The sequence below is a fragment of the Lipotes vexillifer genome, unplaced genomic scaffold (genome assembly GCF_000442215.2).
Source record: "Lipotes vexillifer unplaced genomic scaffold, Lipotes_vexillifer_v1.1 scaffold217, whole genome shotgun sequence".
NCBI classification, from domain to species: Eukaryota; Metazoa; Chordata; class Mammalia; order Artiodactyla; family Lipotidae; genus Lipotes; species Lipotes vexillifer.
The window spans coordinates 6214444-6216357 of NW_006788200.1; the positions used below are offsets into that span (position 1 = coordinate 6214444).

Here is a 1914-nt window from a genome sequence, read left to right on the forward strand (position 1 = left end):
AGCCGGGAAAGAGTGGGAGCACCTAACAGACAAAGAGGTACACAAACGAGGTAAGAAGAAAGCACATGAGCAAGAAGCAAACAATAGCCACTTTAAGACTCAACCAAGAAAATTTTTAGTCTCAAAGGATGAAAGTTAACTCCTCTGTTAAATAAGCTCATTATCTATATCCTTAATTTTTCAAACCTTACTTAAGATCTTCTGCCAAGTTAGGAATGACTCAAAGCACTAGAACACATAACTCACATGAAAAATGAGTGGTAATTAAAAAAAAAGGTATGAATAAATCTGTCCCTTCTACTGAAGTTAAGCATGCTATAAACCACCCAAATTTAACACCACTCAAATACTAAAATCAAATGTTTGGCATTTTTAAAAACTTTTTTGCTTTACATTTTCTACCTCATTTAATTCTCACTACATCCTTGTCAAGTATATATACTGCAATTAATTAAGAGGAAACTGAGGCTCAAGAATTAAGTTACCTATCCAAGGTCACAAAACCAGTGTGTGGCAGGACTGAGACTCTTTTAAGTCTAGTGTTCTAGTTCCAAATCTTATCTGCCTATGCTACAGTCTCAGGTACCCCTAGAACCCTTTTGTGATTTTTGCACCTTCACCATTAACTTCACTATTCCTCTCATTCAGTATCTATGCTGTGGTCATCCAGGACAATCAGTATTTTGAAGATGACATGGATTTACAATTTCGAGCACCATGTGGTTTAACAGGTAAAGTAGCTCCAAGGTTGGGCTTTAAATCTAGGATTCATAGTTGATTAATAACAAAGGCTAGAAACCAAGGGCAGTCAATGCCATGTTCAACATCTCTAAAATAAAGTCGACAACGAAAAAGTAGTGACTTACCTGAGGCAGCTGGGGAGGCTGCAACAGTGTTGGGTGTTTGCTGCATCTCCCCACCATGTATCATGGGAAGGACCCCGCCTACCTCCAGGAGGACACCTGTACTGTTCAGGTGGCCAGAAGCCACAGCCATTTCACTCTCATTGACCTACCAGGGAAGAATAGAGGTGAAGGCTACACTCAAGCTTTCCTTTATTACCACTTCCCAAAAAAGCTCCAGCAGTTGGCCAAACTTCATGAAACTATAAGTTAATATCCAAAGAAAATGATTTCGGACCCAAGGGAAACTCTGATTTTCAAAACTTATTGACAAGAGTTCTCTGGAGAAGAGAACCAAAATAATTATGGCTTCAGCTACCTCAGGACCCAAAGATACTATCAACTATTTTGTTTTGTTGTGTTTTTAAATTAACATTTAACTAGGAGATCTCTTCCTCTTTTGAACTTTTTTCCATGTTATATTTTAGGTCCCAGGCACTCCCTTCCAAATTACTTAATCACCACAGCTCTCAAACACCCACAGAAGTCTCCATACCAGTCTGGGGCTAGTAGGCAGGAGGCTGCCCTTCTTCAAGAGCTCTGACAGCAGAGGGGAGGGGGGTGGAGTTGCTTTCTGTCCAAGCATCTTTTTCTGGGGTGAATCATCTGTTACTGGGGTCATGGGGGCTTCTAAGGGTGCAGAGCCTGGAGGAAGGGTGTCAGGAATTCCAGGAAACGAGGTGACTGGGGTACTCGGCAAAGTCCCAGGGGTTACCTAAGAGACAACAGAGAACCTTTATCTGACTTCTCAAACTCAGGAAGGTTCCCTACTCATCTGGATGGGTTAGTGTGTCTACCTATTACTTTATTAGTCCTGAGTGGAACTGCCCAGAAACCCTCTACCCGTCTTGCTCTCAACCACACCTTTCTTCCCCACAGTTTTTTCTCTTCTACTCACTCAAACCCAAAGTGACTCAATCATTCCACCCAACTTGCCTTTTATAAACTCCACTACCAATATTATATTTACATAGAAATCACCCTGTATTTCAGTAGGAATTTCGTACGACCA

General features: G+C 41.1%; 1 protein-coding gene across 1 annotated transcript in view; it reads right to left on the bottom strand.

Moving 5' to 3' along the window:
• Positions 1-1914, bottom strand: part of BRD8 (bromodomain containing 8) — a 20008-nt gene that overhangs the window by 8243 nt on the left and 9851 nt on the right. Inside the window, 3 exon segments of the mRNA XM_007461406.1 lie at positions 1-22; positions 867-1011; positions 1399-1617. The exon segment at positions 1-22 is cut by the window's left edge and continues 10 nt beyond it. Coding sequence (XP_007461468.1) covers positions 1-22; positions 867-1011; positions 1399-1617 — 386 coding nt within the window.